This window comes from Tachypleus tridentatus, chromosome 7 (assembly GCF_004210375.1).
Source record: "Tachypleus tridentatus isolate NWPU-2018 chromosome 7, ASM421037v1, whole genome shotgun sequence".
Classification (NCBI taxonomy): domain Eukaryota; kingdom Metazoa; phylum Arthropoda; class Merostomata; order Xiphosura; family Limulidae; genus Tachypleus; species Tachypleus tridentatus.
The window spans coordinates 22193469-22212064 of NC_134831.1; the positions used below are offsets into that span (position 1 = coordinate 22193469).

An 18596-nucleotide genomic window follows, 5' to 3' on the forward strand; every position below is an offset into this window, starting at 1 on the left:
TATTATCCTATTAGATTATAGAATGAACCAATAAACAGTAACGCCACCTGATGCCACCAACTGTATTCACAATTATTAGTTACGCACGATTGTTTTTGTTTTGTTTTTTTTTAATTTCGCACAAAGTTACTCGAGGGCTATCTGCGCTAGCCGTCCATAATTTAGCAGTGTAAGACTACAGGGAAGGCAGCTAGTCATCACTACCCACCGCCAACTCTTGAGCTACTCTTTTACTAACGGATAGTGAGATTAACCGTCACATTATAACGCCCCCACAGCTGAAAGGGCGAGCATGTTTGGTGCGACCGGGATTCGAATTCGCAACCCTCAGATTACGAGTCGAACACCTTAACCCACCTGGCCATGCCGGGCCAGTTACGCACGAAACCTTGCCATACAATACAGTCTTATTAATATTACGTCTTCTAACGATAGTATTTTCAGCGATTATCTACAACCAGCCTGTTTAACTGTTAGGAAATCAAGAAGCACCACGTAATGAATTTCAAACCTAGGTGAATACCCTACCACGCGATGGTTTCAAGGCCAAGGTCAGGTTTATGAGATAGAATATTTCAAACTCAGCGGAGTGGAGAGCAATGACCTGCGCAAATTATACAAAACATATTTATCGAGTAGACTTGGCTAATTTTATGCAAGAAAGTAAATAAAACAATGACACACCAAACCAGCAAGTTCTAAAATAAATAAGTGTTGAAATATTATTGCCTGTAAATTCTCTACACACACCTAAAGCTGTTCAGTGTAAGACTTCGTTACCCCCCACCCTCACTCTCACCGCTCTTTCTGACGCAAAGATAATTCAGGGTAACAGCGTGTCTGCTGTTCTGAACAGTAACCTTGAATCCATTGGTCAGGACACTAGTCACTTCCTGGTTGTAATGTCTTCAAAACAAGGAACGTAAAAATAGAAGAATTATTTTACGCTGGTTGCAGAAGCGTCTAACAAAAGCAACATAACAAGTCATCAGTAATACTACTGGTAAGTATCAGTTATTATTGCCCCAATGTGCCAGTTTAGATAGATATATTAGAGAAATATAGAAGTTAAAATTCTTATAATTCAGAGCATCAATAATAATAATTTTATCATATTTAACTTATACATTATATGTCAAATACATATTTCTTATTCCTAAAATTAGCTATTTTAGAAATGGACGTTTTAAATATTGCATACTGTATTTGAAGCAACCATATATATGTACAAAATATACATATATATTACTTATCTTTTAAATATTTAACTTATTTAATCCACTGTTTAATTGTGAAATTCGGAAACTTTATAATATTTATCTATATACTTCTCCACACTATAAATTTTAAGCATTGTTTGATTAAGTATTAATTGAGGCAGTATTACGGTATCAACAGTGCTAGTTTAACAATTGGTCAGATAATGGTACTATTTTTTAAGTATTTCATTTTATTTATAAAACAAATTAAGGGGAAGCAGAGACGTGCTTTTGTGTTGTAAATGTACTTTATAATTCTTCAAACAAATAAACTAATTAATAATCATATTTCACACTCGGATACATAATATTTTTTAATGGATTAATTGCCCCTATTATCTAACAATGTCCGTTTATGTACATCTCGGTTTCCTGTAAATGTAAATCCAATTCTTTTTCTTTAATTTAAAGAAATTTAATTTAAATTCAGCAGTGTAAGACGTGAGGAAAGACAACTATTCATCACCACCCACCGCTAACTTTGATTACGTACTTTCCGATTTGTATTGTTCCCTAGTGGCGCAGCGGCATATCTGCGGATTTATAATGCTAAAAAGAAGCTAAAATATGTTTATAGCAGTCTATGAAACGAACTGAAACTAAGTTATTGCAAAGTAAGGAAACATATACATGTAATGAATGCACGCTTAGCCGATATGCAGAAATATCTAAATGCATGTTCACTAATTGATAAGACATATATGGTTTATAACGAAATGCGTATGTTAAACCTAAATAAGTAAAAGTAAAGTTCATACCAATTCATTTTAGTGTAATGTTCATTTTAGGAAATTACAAGCGGTTCAAGTGTTGTATGAAATACTTTGTAAATAAAAGAACTAAAGTTCCTATCTAAGCAAGTTATCACGTGATAATAACAACATCGTACCGTCATGTAGCATACTCATTGCATTAAAAGGTTGGAAAATCCAACAAAAAATAATAAGGTAATTCTGAATGGAAAAAACCATGTACAATCTAAACTTCATGGACAAAGGCCTTTCTAGTAATACGAGATTTGTAGCGTTTTATCAAGATTTTTGCGAGAAAAGTTTAGGATAGACAAGCTCACGCATATTATTTGTGTAATTATTTTCATTTAGGTATCTAATATGATAAAATAAATTTCTAATTTTTTATAATTTAATTATTGTTACAATGATAAAAATATACATAGAAGCAATTTACTGAACTTTTATTGATTTCTAATATTAAATTTAGAACATAAAACAATAACATGTAAGTTCCGTAAGAATAATTTAACTGACCTTAGATAGCCGGCCTAAAGTGGCGATACGAACTTTGAAACTGTATGATGAATTATTCAAACGTGATAGGGAGCTTATTATTTGTAAATAAAAATCTCTTTCTATTATCCATATGTATATAGATATGTATAACAAACGAGATAATTATGGATATTTTATATAAAGCCGTACACATGATAGGAGGGCGTAGCATGTGGATTGAATTTATTTTTTATTTATATCTGAGTAAAACAAGACTATTCGAAATTATAAAGTTAGATTATGTCTAGGCAATATCTATAACACGTTTGTAGTTTTGTTTCAGGCTCAGAAGCTCAAATTGCAATAGAAAGGTTATCTAAATTGTGTGATTCGGACCAAACAGGTATCACGTGATTCAGAAAAGTGAAAATTTGGAATTTATTTAAATATTTCGCTTTAAAATTAATAACTTTTATAATATTGAATGCTTTATTATCAACGTTTTGATGCCATGATTACTGACATACATTGAAAAAAAGTTTAATTAAATTTTCAGTGTAACTTTGTAAAAATGTCGTGACAGGCATACTTTTACCTACTTTTATCAGGAGCTTACTAAACGAACAAATTAATTAGCTTTCTAATATTAAAGTGTTTAATTGGTCTTAGCTTATGTAAGTGTAGCAGGGAGTGAATTAAGATGCCTGGTTTTGTATTCGAAGAGTTGATCAGATGAGAAATTAGGAAATTAAAGAAAACATGTAAAAAGTTGGCTGAAAATGTAAAAATAAATGGTAAGGATTTCTTCAAGTACAATAAGGATAAATAAAATATCGGGATGGGCGTAGGACATTGGAGGGCTGGTAAGGGAAGGTTAATATCTGATTATTACAAACTATCTTGGTTATTAACATTTCATGTTTACTAATGAAGATTTAAGCAATGTATTTAAACCTGAAAAACTGCTAGATGAAAACATAGCTCAACAAGATGATATCAAATATATAACTTGGCAGTTGATCACTGTGATCGTATCAAGTGTACATATATAGCTTGTCAGTTGATTACCTTGATGGTATCAAGTATATAAGTTGTCAGTTGATTACCTTGATGGTATCAAGTATATAAGTTGTCAGTTGATTACCTTGATGGTATCAAGTATATAAGTTGTCAGTTGATTACCTTGATGGTATCAAGTATATAAGTTGTCAGTTGATTACCTTGATGGTATCAAGTATATAAGTTGTCAGTTGATCACTTTGATGGTATCAAGTATATAAGTTGTCAGTTGATCACTTTGATGGTATCAAGTATATAAGTTGTTAGTTGATCACTTTGACGGTATCAAGTATATAAGTTGTCAGTTGATTACCTTGACGGTATCAAGTATATAAGTTGTCAGTTGATCACTTTGACGGTATCAAGTATATAAGTTGTCAGTTGATCACTTTGATGGTATCAAGTATACATACCTTATCAGTTGATCACCCTCATGATATCAGATATAAAATATGCTTCGTATTTTTACATATATGTGCATGATAAGAGTGACAGTTAATTCCGCTATTCCGTTAAGAGTAATTGTTTCAGATGTAGTTACTTTGATCTGTAATTCAAACTAGGAAATGTTAAACCTGATATATGATATTTTAGACGATTCTGCCTATAAGATGTCATCCAGAAGAAAAAACTGACAAACATGTAATTAAAATATGGTACTATGTCATGTAAGATGTAAATGTGTAAATATATATGAAATTTAGCATTGTAAATACTTGACCACTAAATATGAGAGTTGATAATAAACGATTATTCTATTTATTGTAGAATATTTACGAAGGAGATTTACGAATTTTATACGTTTCACCAACTTAGTCCGAGCTGCTTTGCGCCAAAAAACGTTAACGAACCAACCAAATGAGTTCGTTGAAAATGACCAAAGCCTGTGCTAATGAAAGAAGAGAGTTGACCTTTCTGATTGTACTATGTGTTCAGGTAAAAGATTTAAGCTGTTGTTAATGTGTACGAAAATTCTATATATCTGTTTATAACAGTTGTAGGTAAAACAGCAGATTTCTTCAATAGTTATAATTTAATATAATGAAGTAAATACAAGTCTTTTCCTTGTTATCTGTGCTTTTCGCGTTTGTTTTATGGTTTATTTATATAAATAAAACTTCAATAAATTTGAAGTAGTAGCTTTTACCATTCCACAAAGTTATGTTAAATACATATTTTGATAAAACCCAAAATTGTTATCTGAATGGATTTAATTAACGAGTGTAACAAATTTGTAGAGACAGTAACATTTTCGAAATATATTCACGACCTGATAATAATATGACTAAAAACTTATTTATTATTATAAATACTAATTACAAAGTATTTATACAACAGCTAGCTAGGACTTTTATTATTGTAGAAATTTTATGCTGTAAATGTTTATTTTTCAAGGTCTGATTTAACTCACTATCCTGCGAGCGTATTATTTTAATCGTATACTAAGTACTCCGTTTTCAGATAACAGTTGTGTTGAGTCAAGGAAAACCAATATATAACATTGCGCACATGGTGAACACCATCTCGGAAGTCAAGAAATATTTAGACAAAGGAGCTAACGGTATCGAGACAGATGTCACGTTCCTACGTAACGGAACTGCACGCTGGGCCCACCATGGTTTCCCTTGTGACTGTTTCAGGAACTGCGACCAGTACCAGGATATTGTAGAGCACTTGAGATATATTCACCTAATTACAACATCAGGTAACACAACCAGTTTCTCACCGTTGTCTTCGCAATGGTTAAATATTAACGTGTTTATAAGCGCTCAGGAGTCTGAGATTCGCTATAATTTAAAATAGAATATGTTACTTGGATAGAAGAGAAATGTTATTTATTCAAAAGAATGGAGATGCAATTGTGTGTAGCACTTCTGTTTTGAAAACTTAAAGACACTGTTCTCGTTTCACACCAAAGCTGGCACATATAAGTAAAAAGTGTTTTTACCATAAATATATTATTCTCAAGTACTATCAAATCAGGCCTTATAGCAATGTTAAAAATATTTTTCATTTTTCAAATATATTTCACATGAAGCTTATCGTCTGTTTTCAACCCCCTGCTGGTACAGCGGTAAGTCTTGGGATTTACAACACTAAAATTAGGTGTTTGATTCCCCTCAGTGGATACAGCAGATAACCTGATATAGCTTTGCTATAAGAACACACATACACTATTTTCATGCTCTGAAGTATATTTAGTCTCATCCAACTTTACACTGTTGGCCAGAATCTTAAGGCCATTGAACATAAAGAAAAAAATGTGCATTTTGCGTTATTAGACTCAACCACTTATTTGAGAAGAGCTTCGAAAGATGAAAATAAGAAAAGGGAAAATAAAAATAAAAAAACATTTTAGCATTTAATAGGGAAAATATGAACACTATGAAATTAGCCTAAATACAAGCTGATCAAAAGTTTAAGACCATACCAAAAAGAAGTCCTAAACAGGGTAGGAAATGCTCAACAAGAGGTCTCAGTAGTGAGTTGCACGGTCGTCATTGCGAATAACTTCAAACATTCGCTTTGACATGGTCGATATAAGTGTTTGCAGAAGGAAGGCTGGGATGTTATTCCAAGTGGTGAAGATGGCTTCACGAAGATCATGAACTGTTTGGAATTGACGTCCATTTCTATAGACTTCCCTTGCCATCCACCCCCAAACACGCTGCATGGTCCAAAAGAATCACGTTATTCGCTATGAAAAAATCCTTTGTCCTGCGGGCATTGTGGATTGCAGCGTTGTCCTGCTGAAAGATCCAGTCAATTCCACACAAGCGAGGACCTTCAGTCAATAAGGATGCTCTCTCCAACATGCCAATGTAGCCAGCTGCTGTTTGACGCCACTATATAACCTGAAGCTCCATTGTTTCGTGTAAGGAGAAAGCACCCCAGATCATGATGAAACCTCCTGCACTGTGTCGTGTAGAAAATATCTCCGGTGGGATATCCTTATCGTGCCAGTAACGTTGGAAGCCATCTGAACCATCCAGGTTAAATATTTTCTCATCAGAAAACAAAACTTTCATCCACTTTTCTACATCCCATGTTTGGTGCTTCTCAGCAAAGTTTAACCAAGCTCTTTCGTGGTGTGGAAGGAGGCTTGGCCTTTGAAGACATATACGGTTGTAAAGCCTTTCTCTCGTAGATGCCGTCTTATTGTTCTTGAGCTGCATTCTGCATCCGTAAGGGCCTTAATCTGGTCGACGATCGGCTGGTGTCTTGCCAGACAACCCGTCGAATCCTCCTGCTCAACGCCGGCGAAATTTTCTTGGGCCGACAACTTGAAATTCTCGTTCCGCATCCCTTAGGGTCTTTTTAAGAAATTTGCAACAGCAGTTTTACTACGCCGAATCTCACCAGCTTGAGAGAGACCTTGCTTTTGCAGCTCGACAATTCTGCCACGTTCAAACTCTGTCAACTTTTTAGCCTTTGCCATGGTTTTACCCGATGTAACACAGGAGATGTCAGTGGGAGATGTTAACAACACTAATGCTTGAACACAAATGACTAAATTTCGTTACGTGTTTACCGATTAATGCTTCGTTTCAGTATGGTCTTAAATTTTTGACCAGCTAGTATTTAGGCTAATTTCATAGTGTTCACATTTTCCCTATTAAATGCTAAAAATGTTTTTTATTTTTATTTTTCCTTTTCTTATTTTCATGTTTCGAAGCTCTACTCAAATAAGTGGTTGAGTCTAAAAAACGCAAAATGCATATATTTTTTTTATGTTTATTGGCCTTAAGATTTTGGCCAGCAGTGTATGTTACTTTCACAGAATATCATAACTGAAAATAAAGTAAGAGAGTTAAAACTAAATACATTTGGAGATAATTATATTGTGGACTCAGCAGCTCGCCTGATATGGCTTTGCTATAAGAAAATACACACAAACACACAGATGATGTAATGAGAGCTAACACCTAAATGAAATATGTATACAATATGCTTTTTTGAAATGAAAACTAAAGTTTGCTTATTTATTTTTATAATTAAGGACAAAGTTACACAATGAACTATGTGTGATCTGCCAACAACGGGTATTGAAACTCGATTTCTAGCATTGTAAGTCCGTAGACATACCGCTCTGCCACTGAGGAGACTATCTAAGATTGGAAACAAAACATTTCCATAAGTGTATTTGCAATGATATATACCTAATATTTATTCACCGTGAAATATTATGTGAACAATGTCTTGAATAACTTAAAATGATCTTCTGTAAGAAAGTAGTTAAGGAGTTACAGAACTAGTTTCTCATGGCTTGAATTAGAAAATTATAATGAAAATTAGTTTTGTTGATACATGTTGTTGCTTTTTATTTCTTGAATATGCTTTGAAATCTGACCAAAGGCTAATATTTTAGGTCCTCATATCTTCTTGCCTTTATTTCTTGATAACGTTATCTATAACGGAAAGTTCACTGAAATAGTAAGCTGTATGCCATTCTTTTTCCCTTGTACACTGGAGTTACATTTGAAATTACTAAAATATGTGCCACATTGCTAACTGCTGTGCTCGTAGCAAAGTGAAAATAAAGCCAGATACTGGTACCTAAAACGGTTTTTGATTGTATTATCAAGTTGTTATTCTCTCGTATTTCTTTGTAAATGTTTCTATTTTTGTAACGATCATAAAAATGTGAAACGTTTTACGTAACACCGAAAATTTACTCGTGACATGCGAATGTAGTAGGAAATATTCTTTTGAAAACCCCTCGAGATGGATTCCTGTACAAAGATTTTGTATTTTCAGTTTACCTCCTATGCCCTATGGAGTCTGAACGTTCATCAACGTGTGTTTCCCATGTGTGAAGTGGAGGAGAAGATGATGGTGGTTGAGGGGTATCAATCGATCTTCACACTTTGGTCTTAAATTCCTGTGTATGTGTGGCCTTGGAGAGGCTCTCCTATAGTCAATCGGCTGGATTGGATGAGCTAGGGTCAACTAAAACCCAGTGGTGGACGTTCTTAACAGCTTTCTGGACATTAGTGTTTGGTTATAATGCCCACAAAACTCTGGTGTTTCTATAATACTCTAACGTAGTATTATAGTGCGATCCCTTGTAGGAAAACAGGATGGATGGTATTAGTAGGCACTAAAGTTTCTTCATTTTTTACGGATTCTGCACCCAGTGACTGCAAAAACAAATTGATAGGAAACCAACGATATTTGGAAGACACTGAACAGCAGTCACTACCTCACTCTGCACCTGTACCTCGTTTTTCATCATGCATATTTAAGACAAAGGTCTCCGTTTTTTTACTTAGAAAGGTTTAGAGGGGCTTGGTTGCTCTTCAAAGTCTGTTAAGAAACTACATTTTGTGGGCATATTGGTGGAAACATTTACATCAAAACACAGTGATCTCCTCATAATACCAAAGGTCTTTGGGGAAATACCAAAGTAGCATGAATTTTGAATGCTACTTTCAGTTACTCACGAAAAATTAATTATTTCTGGTTTCTCCAACGAAAGAGTTTATGCTGTGCGACTCCACTCGTCAAGAAGGAATTATGCTATTTACTTATGGCATTGTACTAATGTTTACATTACCACATCTGCCTGCCACTGTGAACGCAGGTTATCTGAACTGTAAAGTTTGGCCATAATTCATAACTCTTTCGGGTTCAGGCATTTTAAGGAATTATGTCGTGGTTCTTTAATGTGTGCTCATTGTGGTGAAAATACCATGACGCTTATGATTGTCAATTGGACGCTCACTGCATCAGTTATAGTGGATCCAGCTCCTCTTACTTTAGATCTAGCCCTAAATGGATGGAAGAAAAACTGGTACAATATTTACTTAATGCAAACAACACTTATTACCATAAGGAGCGGAAGTTATTTTCCCCTGTTACATCTCGGACATATTCTGCTGCTCTCCATTTCACTGCTACTGTAGGATTGCAGACAGATCTTTCCTTGCCTCCACCAGAGTTTTTCTCTCATCATGTGAACAGTCTTTTTTACCTCTATGGTTGAACTAACTGACAAGTCTATGTCCACTCATGCCTCTGTCCCCATCCCACATCATTGCTTCCAGTGACTCTTTAGGTCGTCTTTTCTTTGGCGCCAATGTGCAGAACCATTATTCGGGCACGTCGTCAGTAATTAGAGTCTCCAACTAAAACAAAAATCTACCACGTAGTTCGTGCTCAGGTAGATTCCATGGGTTTGTTTCTTTGTTTTTTTAATTTTGCATAAAGCTACTCGAGAGCTATCCGTGCTAGCCGTACCTAATTTAGTAGTGTAAGACTAGAAGGAAGGCAGCTTGTCATCACCACCCACCGCCAACTCTTGGGCTACTGTTTTACCAACGAATAGTGGGATTGACCGTCACAGTATAATGCCCCCACGGCTGAAAGGGCGAGCATGTTTGGCGCGACGGGGATGCGAACCCGCGACCCTCAGATTACGAGTCGCACGCCTTAACACGCTTGGCCATGCCGAGCCGGATTCCATGGGACCTTCTGTCGATCTGACAGACCTCTTTCTAATAAACAAAAACGTTATGGTCGCGAACAGAAGGGTTTTCTGTCCTTGTAGTAAGGTAGAATTCAAGAATACTCTTTAAGAAAACATATCGATCAGGTCACCGGAAGCAGCACATAAAAATTACTGTGCAATTGGGCTCTTTAAATAGGTCGTAAAAATCACTGTCCTTCCACACAATATGTATTATGGAAAGCATGCAAGGAGAAATGATGTGTTTTTGACATGAAAGTCTTACGGCGAAGCATTTTACAATGAAAACTAGACTACAAACCTGTTTTCAAGAATCACGTTATTCAGTGTCACCCTAACCGTAAGGGTAACACGAAGACTAACTGACGTGGTGAGATTCCAAAATAGTCTAAATATAATACATACAACCTCTGTATAAGTGAAAAATCACATCTGCATTGGCTATATTCTTAAGCTAATCCAACCAAATTTGTTAATGTGCAAGGAATACAGCATTACGGAAATAAATACAGTTTTCACTTTCTCCCCCCCTTCTCTTCCCCAGTCGCTCAGCAATAAGTGTGATGGCTTGAAGTTCTAAAACTTTGGTTTCGATACCGCTGATTGGCACAGTACAGACAGCCCATTGTGTAGATTTGTGCTTAACTACATACAAACCAACAAACATTTCATCAATCCGTTTTTCTTAAAAACCAAACATTTTGTCTAAATAATGTGTGATAAAAAACTTATTAATATCCTCTTACAGAATCCTCATCCTACAATAAACAACTGACTCTTTTGTTTATATCCTCTTGCAAAATTTCATCCTACAACAAACAACTGATGATTGTTTATATCCTTTTACAGAATCTTCATCCTACAACAAACAGTTGACTCTATTGTTTTTAGACCTTAAAGTATCCGATCTCCCGGAGAATAAGAAAATAGTTGCTGGAAACGATATTGCCAAAAAACTAATAGAAAATATTTGGCAGAAAGGTGGGATTTTTTGGAAATTTCCTATTTAATAACTGTATAAAACGCATTAGTTATAAGTAGCATTTCTATGATAATAAACACCAACAAATTACACAGCAACGAATCTGATTAATTTCACAATGAATTTCAAAAAATCGCAGTAAAAGTTTACGAATCCCTGAATGTAATGTATGAGTAACTTTTCATTCACTCTCAACCGTGTTACATCCCCTTCCTTTCACAGCTTTTTTTCTCAGTCATATCTTACATTACATTTTATCAACGAATCTCTGAGTCAACCTGACTATGTACATTAATCAACCTCCGAAAAGAACACACCCGATTTTTCTAAAACTATCTGGCCAAAGCCATGACTAACTTTGTTAAAATAGAAAAATTATTACGATCATTAGAACGAGTAAATGCATAGAAGAAAACAGCATTCCTCTAACCAAACACTACAAATTCATATATTTTATTTCAGCTTTCCTATTTCTGGACCTAGTATGGATTTATTACCAAAAATAACACAACTAACTGGTCTGTTTCAATCAAAGATCCGTTGTTGAGTTTTAAATATTACAATTCATATCTATTTTTTGTTTCGCATTTACATTTTATTTGTAAAAAATATTATTCTAAAGATACAAAGCGTTCTATTTTTTACGTTTTCTATTTTTACTTGTTTAAAACAAATATTATTTTCAGAAGTTTGCATGATTTTGGTCTAATTCGACATTCAAGTTTTCTTTACTTGGCAATAGCTTACTTTTTCTTGCAAACCCTCCTCGTGGTTTAAATAATGCTTTTTATTATTTATTCTCTACATTCTGCTATTATTATATTTTCGAATCTCAGTTTGTAGGCTTACCAAATAATGTTACTACAAAGTGGGCATCTTAGGTATTCCTGACAGAATTATCTATACTTGTTCCAGTATTAGACAATTTACTTGTCCCAATATTAAATACTTTATCATAGTTTACGACTCTTGTTTTAAATGAACGTCTTCTTAATTTTTTTGAATTTGCTAAGCCAAATAATTTTTTCAAGTGAAAGAAAAAACTTTGCGAGAATTTAAAATTTAAATATGTCTGCTTTACTTTAGTGCGTAGAACGTGCATGTGCTCGGGTAGGTTTTGCTTTCTGGGTGAATATATGACTTTATATTTGATGAAACAGCTTGTTTTTGGAGTGTATTTTATGTGTTTGAATTTACAAAAATAAGGGAAAATGTCATTTTAGTGATATTTATGAAAGTGGTCTACATTAATTATGTACAGATGGAAATATATTTGGGTTGATATGTTTATGTGCACATAAAATAAGCCTAAGATACAGTTGGAAATATTTATTTATTCACATAATAAGTACAAAGCACAGTTGGAAATATATTTAAAGTATAAAGTACCGATTTGCCTTACTCCATCTTTATGTTGCACAAAATGAAAATCTTATTTTTTGTCGATTTGTATTTTGTTTCTATGCATTTTTTCGTGTAATATAGGATAGCCTTTATATAATGTACAAAACTCTATTACTTCGCGAAATACAACGTCTTGGCTGATAGATTATTACGAAGATAGAAACTGGCTTCACAGGAGAGAATGGTGATTTTTTTCTACAGTGGGATAGGAAGAAGTTCTAAAGACATTAGTTAGAAATACAGATTTTACTATGAGAAACTGAAAGTATAAGGACTAAAAAAAGCTTAATCTAAAGGAGCTGGTAGATAAGTCCAATACGTAAAAGTGGGATGTTGTAGCACTCCAGAACCCCCTGTTTCTACACCTTGGCTCTCTAATATCTTGGATGTCAAATTATAAGGCTAGAAACTGTATTCACAGGATAACATTGTTGTTGTTTTTTTATTCATTTGTGATTTTACATCTTTCATCTTGCAATTATTTCTTGTTCTAGAAACTCTATCTCCAATTAACGTGATTTTGTCTATCGGCCATACAAACGACAGTGACGTCATCAGAGGAGCGCTGGAAGCTCTAAAGAACGAAAATGCTACTCACCTTCTTGATAAAATTGGTAAATATTTGTTCGATATCATTATCATTGTTTAATAAAACTTAACATAGCTACAGATTACAATCATAACTTTGTTTTATGTATATTGTCTTACCATATTTCATTATTTCCTTTGTTGTTTTTAATTAACTGTTTGTTACATATGAAACTTCATTATGTTTGATATACATATATAAGTGTAAACTACAATTAAATTTTAATAAACCACTCTTTTTATTCTTATATATAATTATTAGATTTAATTCCTATTGAGACGTTATCTGGTTATCGTGAAATCCTGTGTTAACTGAAAGTTATTTTAAAAATTAACATGACGCTTCAGAAGCTGATATTTGCTGATAAAGTTGAATATTTCTTACTATCTAGGCTGGGATGTGGGACTTGGTGATTCTCTAGATGAGATTGAAACTATGTACAAGAACCTGAGTATCACAAGTAATCGTTGGCAGGGAGATGGCGCCACTAACTGCGTCAACCCGCTGACTAGCCTCACTCGACTAAGTTCAGCTGTAGAAAACAGGAACAACGAAAACGGATACATCGACAAAGTTTACAGATGGACTGTGGACCTGAGTACTAGTATCAGGACTGTCTTGAGGTATTTATATATATATATATATAATCAAGCACGAGGATTATGGAATGTTCCTTTCTTCGTTTTTTCTCTCAATTTTAACTTAATTATATCGAATTAGGGGTCGACCGGTTATGTGATAAACCAATAAATTGTATTTCTGGATGGTTAGCCTATTTAGCAACCATATTAAGATGAGCGTGTTCGGTAGCGGGGAACTGAACTCGAAAGCCTCGCGAGTCGAGCATCAATGGTTTCAGAAAATTTGGACAAACAACAGATCATTTAGTTAGGTTTACAGAAGCCAACATAGCTAGCTTTATTAAAAAAGAATACATCGTCACTTGTTTTTTTGATGTCAAAAAAACCTCTCGATACTGTAAAACATAGCGGTCTAAGGTCCTGTACGTCAGAAATAGTCACAAGGGAGTGAAATACTGTCAAAATCTAAACAACACGCATACGATCTGTTATAGAATATACGTGTCCGACATGGTTTAATATATCACCATCAACTATAAAATCTACGCTAAAAACTATATAAGATTCCACACTCATAACAACCTTTACCAAAATCACCATCATCAGTGTTTTCACATAAATACGCAAATCTACAATCTCTGCCCGTTAGGCTCCTGGATAGCTCGCTAAATTATTTCGCGAAAAATTAGAATACAAACGTATTATTACTTACATCACACCACTATCGCATTCAAGGAGAAACTGGACCTTAGCACTTATTCCTAATTAACTTATAATTTAAATATAACATAAAATAAGGCCACCTACAGTTAAATATCATTATTTTGAAGAACTATGAGAGCACTGAAAGGGTATTTACGTACAACGTCCTCTAGAACAAATTTGAATGATTTATTTGTAAGCTGTACGAGGGATATCTGCGCGAGTCGTCCCTACGTTATCAGTGTGAGACTAAAGAAAAGGCAACTAGTCATAACTACCTACCGCCAATACTTGGTCTACTATTTTACTAACGAACAGTGGAATTGACTATAATATTATAACTTCCCCGCGGCTGAAAATGCGAGCATGTATGGTGTGACAGGGATTCCAACCCTAATTCTGAAGTGATAGAACAAGGGCAAGACAGCTAATTAACAATACATATTGCTAACTTTTGAGCTACTCCTTAGGAAACGCTGTAGAGTACCAAATTATAATGTCTCCACAGTTGAGAATTTTCGTCTTGGGGTTTCGATCCTTTGATGAGCAGATTGTGAAGTTACGATCTGGTGATATACAAAAACTTGATGATTGTACATCCTATTATTTACATTTGATATTTTCAACGCCTATGCGGTTTTAACAGTATTTGTCTTTTAAACTAGAAGATCGTGAGTCAAGCTTCTTATCTCCAAGCTCTCCGTTTATTAACGGACTACATATACTTACTTTTTTGACAACCAGTGGCTAAAGACAGATTAAAGAATGATTTTGCTGTTGTTTTCTTGCCAGTATAAAGCTACACAGTGGGCTATCTGCGCTCTTTCGAACGAGGGGAATCGAGCTCCGAATTTTAGCGTTGCAACTCTGTGACATCCAGCTAACAACTGGAGGACATAAATGAATGACATGAAAACGTTTATTATAAACAATGATACAAATTAGTACTTAAATATCAAAGCACTTAATGATTTAATTAAGTAATCTCAATATGATAAAGTTTTTAGGTAAGTATACATAAGTAAAGGAACGTACAAACTATTAGAATTAGCTAAAATATGTTCTAAACTATATTGCATTTGTATCTATTCATCTTATAACAACGTTCTTTCTATTTTAATGGTTGCTGTTGTAGTTGTTCAAACTTTGTGTAATTTTATTATATGTCACTGTTCTTATTTATTCAGAAAACTGGGCTAGTTTGTTTTTGAAATTGTGAAACTTCTTGGAGGCCTCTCTCTGAATTTTAAAGACATTCAAATTGATCTATATACCCTTGTTCTGATAGTTACACGAGAGTTATCTGCGCTAGTCGTCCCTAATTTATCAGTGTAAGACTAAAGGGAAGGCAGCTAGTCATAACCACCCACCGCCAACTCTTGGGCTACTCTTTTACCAACAAATAGTGGGATAGACCCAATCGTTATAACACTACCACGGCTGAAAGGGCGAACATCTTTGGTGTAACGGGAACTAGGCTAGTCAGTAACTGGAAGCTAACTCTGTTATTACAAATGTTTCTTTCTACAGAGAAAGTAGGTTTTACTCAGTCTTCATTAAAGTATCTTTACCTTTAGCAGTATGTTTACAACAGTTTGATTCATTCACACATTTGAGAGCTTTTCGACTATCCTTAGTTGTTTATCTTGTTTATCATAATTTTAGCTACGATGTAGACGCCATTATGACGAATCATCCTGAACGTGTGAAGAATATACTGGACGAAGTTCAATTTAGAGGGCGTTTCAGGATGGCGTTGCAATCGGACAATCCCTGGGAGAGGAAACCTGTCGAAAATACATCGTTGCTTATCCGAGCGCCACCTCTTATTCGTTTTATATCGGTTGTTTACGAAACCGCTTCTTCTCTAGTAGAATTTATTAGAGGAGGAACACGAGCGCGAGCTATCAGTGGAATAACGGAAAATGTTGTATCAATAGTTAATGTTTTGATAGACTCACTTGAAAATAATATCAGCAGCTACACTTTTATATAAGGACTGTTAATGAATGACTACTGATTAAATTTTACTCCTGCATAAGGTAATTTGAATTTTAACTTTGAAGTTTGTAGTTTATTCGTAGCAAACAGTATCGGGTAACTTATAATATGAAAGTTTCTAATACGAAATTTGTTTGTTGTAAAAGTGTTAATACTATTTTTACTCGTAATGTTATGTGACTATATTACTCATGTGTAACATTATTCAACTGTGTTATTCATTCGTAATTTTATGTAACTGTGTTATTCACTCATAACATTATTCAACTATATTATTCATTCGTAAATTTATTTAACTCTACTATTCACACGTAACATAACGGGATTGTGTTGTGTGTATATATATATATATGTATGTATGTGTTGTATATCTACATTTGCTATTTATTTATTTTAGAAAATATTTTTGTACTCAGGTGCAGCTTTACAGTTCGACTACTTGATTAAATCCTTTTATCCGTGGTTAGCGCTCATTTTTGGTTTTAATGTGTGAAATGAACTGTAGTTCTTTTTTTTTTTTTAGATATCCTCATTTTAAATATGTTTGTATTGTGGTACACAAAATAATGACTTTTTAATTTTTTGTTGGTAATAAAAAAATTAAAACAAATACTCTTATACATGTGAGTTTAAATACATTTACAATTATTTTTTATCTTTTACCTTAATAATTTTTTTTCATCTTATTTTAGCTTCTTCATTATTTCCTTCACATCCGTATCAAAACTTATTATCTCTTTTCCATAGATACGTTATTATTTTCTGTAGCTATTTTTCGTTCAAAATTAAAAAGTGGATTATTTTAAAATTTCAGATACATTTTGTCACCACGTAACTTATAGCTTCATTTTATATATGTTAAACTAGACAGTTACATTATCATTCCATAGTCAATTTTGTTTTTAAATATCGATTTAATACATATTTAATGTACTGATTATAGTTTTCACTATTACATTTATTTTGCCTGACATACATTTTGCATTTCTAGACATATATAAAACACTTGTTGCTAATTCACGTTTTCATTTCTATCATTAATGCACCATATAAAATCTATTCACTATGAAAACCAATCTTAGTTGAGCCAATAAATAATATACAATAATATCATGTTTAGCTTTATAAGTTGTTTTCCTTTACTAAAGTTTAATCGTAAAAGGTCTATGTAAATAACTGTGTTTAACCATTACTGAAATATTATAATCTTACTTTTTATGTAGAAATTTTCAGAAATCTTTGCCTAAAGCTCGTTTCTACTTGGCTGAAACTATTTGTGTCTAGGCTAAAATCTCAGTAGACTTCGATTATCAAAAATGATTATATACCACCCTACATAAATACATTCTTTTCATGTTTTATACCATATAAATTTGCCATTGATGAATGACTGTTAGATACTTAAGGGCCAGAGTCTCTAACACGTACACAAACTGTGTATACTCTTTTAACACTGTTTGTTATTTTGTTCTGATTCATTACACCCACAGGACATGTTGACAAAACTGAATCTGATAACATGTCTGCCTAATCCTAAAACAAGTAAATGTTTCATTTCTATAAAGCTGACAGACTAAATTTTATTAGCAATTCAAAAATTACAATTTTTAATTTTTATACTCTGTAACTTTTGAACTTATTATTTCTCTAAAATATTAAATACATTTTTTCACAAATGAACATAGTTTATATTCAACGAAACTATCCTGCAGTTCCTGTATTTCATTGAACATTAGAACTAAAATACTTTACGTTCACCAATAATTAAGATTTAACTGTCTGCAACATGCAGCAATTGGTCAAAATATTGCTTTGAATATATTTTTCAGATGAAAGATAATTTGTCTCTACATGCACTGTTAGAATTCATGATATCTACTTAGAACTAAAAATTATCAACTTTACAGACGTGTAACATATACGAGTTTTATGATTACATTCTACAATACGATAATAAAATTCGTACATATTACACATGTCTAGGTTAATTGGGTAGTATTGGTAAGAGTGGTAAAAAACTCAGACATACCCTAATTTTAATACAATAAAATATGTCTAAGGCGGAATCGAGCGTGACCGAGTAAAATTTCCGGCTTAGACATAGTGAACATGCATTTCCTTAATTATATGTAATTTTTTAGCGGAACGTTATACTTGCTTGACTCAAGGTAAGTGAGACGTTTGTGAATAACAGTTATTATACTGTTTATGCTATATTTATTAGAATAAGAACAGAAATAGAGATTCAAAATATAGATAAGTACACAAAATCTTAATCAAATTTATTTGAGGAAAGTGTCCAATTTCAACTGTTTCGTTTT

At 33.5% G+C, this 18596-nt stretch overlaps 2 protein-coding genes across 5 annotated transcripts in view; one reads left to right on the forward strand and one right to left on the reverse strand.

Moving 5' to 3' along the window:
- Positions 1-18596, reverse strand: part of LOC143255280 (uncharacterized) — a 55859-nt gene that overhangs the window by 31054 nt on the left and 6209 nt on the right. The window lies entirely within an intron of this gene.
- Positions 615-17501, forward strand: LOC143255279 (dermonecrotic toxin LbSicTox-betaIA1a-like). The gene is made up of 7 exons (XM_076510703.1): positions 615-1003; positions 4316-4483; positions 5009-5252; positions 10866-10997; positions 12897-13016; positions 13383-13614; positions 15940-17501. Exons 2-7 carry the CDS (start codon positions 4406-4408, stop codon positions 16268-16270), a joined length of 1137 nt encoding a protein of 378 aa, XP_076366818.1. The 5' UTR covers positions 615-1003; positions 4316-4405; the 3' UTR covers positions 16271-17501.